General features: G+C 37.8%; 1 protein-coding gene across 1 annotated transcript; it reads left to right on the top strand.

Moving 5' to 3' along the window:
- Nucleotides 1-895: 895 nt before the first annotated feature.
- On the top strand, nucleotides 896-1,660 carry LOC137578161 (seminase). Its single transcript, XM_068291808.1, has one exon. It carries the CDS (start codon nucleotides 896-898, stop codon nucleotides 1,658-1,660), a length of 765 nt encoding a protein of 254 aa, XP_068147909.1.
- The last annotated feature ends 2,774 nt before the right edge of the window (nucleotides 1,661-4,434 follow it).

Here is a 4,434-nt window from a genome sequence, read left to right on the forward strand (position 1 = left end):
ATTAGCAATTTATTTTTGGTTCCGTGAAGTGCTGGAATCTATGTAAAAACGATTGTTGGGGCCTTACACGAAGTTTGTTTGGCCACGGTTTTACTTTTTTGTTAATGAAATAAGTAAAAACGTTAAGAGAAATTATAATTCATATTTAGATGTTTACGAAATCATTTAAAACTAATTGAAACATGATGAAATAGAAGATGTATGATCTATCTTGATTCAAATCGCACTTAAGCGAAGATTATTCAAGATGACTATTTAGAACTTACCTTTGGATTGGCATACAACTTATCTAGATTGGCGCTTATCACCTTTGATTTAGTTCTGATCTTAACACTTATCTATTCACTATAGTTATTGATTGCAATTCATGGATTTCTTTCTACTGACACTTCCCACAATTTATTACTTTTATTATATTCCAACTTCAAAGCTTAAAACATCTTTAAAATTGTGGATATATCAATTCTCCAATGACTTCAACAGAGATAGATATTGTGCCAAGTATATTGCCACCAATGAATATATTCAAAAGACTAACATAGTCTCGCAGAATAATACCACAAAATGTTCCTTAAGAACTTCTGAAACTCAGACTAGTAATAGCAATAGAATAGACAAAGAATTGTTTGAAAAATGTCAAGAATAGCTCAAAAACCTTTTCCATGATATATTTAAACTTTAATAATAAGATTTGTGAAAAACAAATGCCATTCCTACAATTTATTATAAACCTCAATCAAGGTTGGTTGCTGAAATTGATCTTGACCCACTTTTTTCTATAGATTCAAAACTACGTCATTGCGGCTTGATCTGAAAGAAAGTTGGATATTTACTCAAGTGTTTTGTATTGGATAATATAAAAGCTAGAAGCGAATACTTACCACATTTAGTCAGTATGCTAAGGGCCCGATCAAAAGTTGTTACTCTAAGTTTACTCCTCCAGTTGCTTCAGCTCAGCAGTTGTCAGAAGAGGATACAGCCCCGCATTGTGGGAGGCACTGCGACCACCCAATCGGCCTTGGGTGGCTATGTCGTGAATCTGCGCAATGATGGCGTCTTCTATTGCGGCGGTTCGCTGGTTACTTCAATGTATGTGGTGACAGCGGCTCACTGTGTCAGTGGCCTTCAGGCTAGTCGGCTCACCGTCCAGGGCGGAGTGAGTAAATTGAGCCAAACGGGTGTCACACGAAAGGTGGCCAAGTACTTTGTGCCCGGCTCCTACAACAGTGAACGCCTGAACATGGATATTGCTGTGATACGGCTGCAGAGTGCAATGACTGGTTCGAATATACACACCATTTCCCTGTGCAATGTCCAATGGAGTCCTGGCGATTGGATGCGTGTCTCTGGTTGGGGCATTACCAGGTATGGCAATACAAGTCCTTCCAATCAACTGCGAACAGTTCAACTGAAGCTGATCAAGAAGACAACATGCCAGCGTCTCTATAAGTATAAGGATGTTCTCTATGCTTCCACGTTTTGTGCCACGGCTCGTGGCAAGGACAGTTGCTCGGGGGATTCGGGTGGCGGGGTCATCTATAATAATCAATTGTGTGGCGTTGTTTCGTGGGGCGAAGGTTGTGCCAATGCCAAGTATCCTGGCGTCTATACGAGCATACATCGAACTCGTAGCTTCATTTTGAGCTCCATGAACAAGTGACGAAGCGGATCAGAGCGAAACTTAATGGAACGGATGTTGTTGTAGTTAACTATTAATAAGTTTGTTTAAAATATTAATTAAAAGTGCCTTCATACATACACAATGAAACGAATTAGCTGAAGAAGGCGTCAGGAAGTCAGCCCTACGAAAACCGGATGCGGCCTGAGTTGGTGTTGAGTGATTGACAATAAAGATATCAGAGAATACCAAGCCGCCTCGGCTCTAGAAGAAGGGCCCAAGCGATGAGTGCCAGCATCCGTTCAGATAGCGCTAATTTCATATTGATTTGCATTGATTAGCCACCAGGTTGGTGCCTTGGTTCCTGTGGGCAAACGGAAGGAAGTAAATGGGACCAGCACCTCTTCATAACTTGGCACGGGTCAGAGTCTCTCTCTCTCTCTCTCTCTCTGGCTCTCATTGTCTTTGTGACTGGTATATAAACTTTCATATCCCGTCAACTAATTTGTGTTGTATTAAGTGCAGTTAAAATGCCACTTAACACGTGCTCTCCATGGCAAACTCTGATCGCCATCAATTTGAATTGCTCATTTGTATAATTGTGGATCATTGAGCTTGGAATGGATCCCCCCTGTTCCCATTCAGGTTTATGTTCAGTTCACTAACGGTGGCGGATGATAAACCGCAATCATATATGTACCTATAATGATCCATGATTTGTGGCAATTTCTAATGCATTTCTTGTGTTTAAAACAATTTCATTCAATTTATATAGTGGTAAACGTGATTGGTCTTTAATGAATAATTATATCACATATTAATGTAGATGGCCACAAACAGCAGAAGGAAAGTATCTATTGAGTCTGAATTGGGCTAAATGGGGTCATTTCTATGTTCAAATTTTGCATATAAAGTATTGCATATTTTTCTTAATAAGTTGTCTATGATTTAAGTTAGAAATAGTAGAATGAGTTAGTTATATGTCCAAAAGAAAGACTCCTAAGGTCATGGTTTGTATTAGATGTGTTAATTAGGAAAACTATTAAATTGTCTGACTATATTATTAGGAGTGTCTTTCCGCATATCTTCTGTAGACTTCAGAGCCCATGGGCTTCCCCAAACTCTCTATGTGAATCGAATAAATAGTGCCTTGGAGATAATATTCAATATATGAACTTAAAGAAGTATCTACTTGAAATTGTTTCTTCCTAAAATTTGTTTACTTTGTTTACTAGTCTATTCTTTCTACTTCTATTAATTGCTAATTCCTAAGCCTAAAATCAGAAATGAGACTAAAAGGTTTTTGTCTGTGTTATCTATTTTGTAAGCCTTAACAGACTTAGACAAATCATATATTAAATATACAAATCTGAAGATAAATAGTTGGAGTCTTTACTTTTTAATTGATTATATGTACTTATATACCCTTCAAAACTGAAGATTTTGAGAAATTTTAAAGCAACCCAATGAACAGTTTGTCTTCAGAATGTCTTCTGACAAAAATTCTTAAGCATAATCTATCTACGAATTCTTTTCAATGTTCGTAAAATACTCAAAAAAAAATTGAAATATATTTAGATACTAATTGAAAATGTTTGCAAACCAAATAAATTTGTTCAGTTTTGGGGAGAATATATGTATATCAATTTCACTTTCTACAATTTCAACACGAATTTGAAGACTCTTACTTTCAGCCTTAATATGATTTGTTAGATGATTTTTACTATTTCATGAGCCCTCAGTGGAAAAAGAAGGAAGTATGCCCCCCAGAGACCGAGAGTTTGTGTCTGAAACTGGTGAAAGTTCAACATTCGAGAACAAATTTCTTTAAAGAAATGAGATGGATGCGGCAATGTCGAATTTGATTTTAAATTAAGAAAGTATTAAGGGATTTACTTCTTACAATCTGCGAACCGAAACCATTTTTAAGTATCTTAGTTTAAGACATTGGTTTTTGAATGTTCCATTTTGTAGAATGTTTTCGAAACGAGATATTTTCATGGCTTTGGCTTAATTTTGAGTTGATTTTGTTTTTGGTTTTAGGACACCATATCTCTGATCAGCAGCCATACATTCTATAGGGAACTTCAAGTTGTTTGCCTTCTTCTGACTCACAAAAATGGGCGGAATTGGCTGAAGATTTGCTGAGGCAGATAAACATGGAGAAGCAGCCAAATTCAAGCTGCGCCCTTTGGCTTGCTGTATTTAGTTGGAATGGCATTCCAAGTCAGCCGCCAAAACCAAACCGAAAGCTACCACTACCATTCTCTGATGGCAGGAGAAGTTGTGGAGCCTTTACGCTGAGCGTCTGTGAGAGTTTTGCGTCTGGGGCTACACCTACCTACCCGGAGTAACAGTGGCGACCTTATCGCACCCATTAATCTGCACAGCCAAAATAACAAAAAGGAAGAAAATGAAAAGAAAAAAAAAAAAACGAGGCAAAAGAAGCACTTATATACATAAAGCTATATACGTGAACTGGTAAGATGGTGGATGTCCAAGACCAAGTCCAGGCTGCGGGCTGCCAATATGGCGTATACGAATAAAGAAAACAAAAAAAAAAAAAAAAAAAATCGTAACCAAGGAATAAGGCAAAAAGGCGAGCCTAATGAAAAGCAACCCAAAAAGGAATCGAATTTGTATCGCGCGCGCTTTTAGTGAGAAACTGTCGAAGGATAAGGGCTAGAAGGGCTTGGAGCGAGGAGCAGGTGGGGCAACTGTAAGGCTTTATGTAAAATATTATGACCAGTCAGCCAAACTTGCTTAGCCCTGGGTTTCTACACTTTTGCTTTATACGCAACCGACACAAAAAGCCC

Source organism: Drosophila tropicalis, unplaced genomic scaffold (genome assembly GCF_018151085.1).
Source record: "Drosophila tropicalis isolate 14030-0801.00 unplaced genomic scaffold, ASM1815108v1 contig_593, whole genome shotgun sequence".
Classification (NCBI taxonomy): domain Eukaryota; kingdom Metazoa; phylum Arthropoda; class Insecta; order Diptera; family Drosophilidae; genus Drosophila; species Drosophila tropicalis.

Bases quoted from the DNA above. Each gene is read 5' to 3' on its own strand.
- LOC137578161 (XM_068291808.1), top strand. From the start codon at position 896: ATGCTAAGGGCCCGATCAAAAGTTGTTACTCTAAGTTTACTCCTCCAG.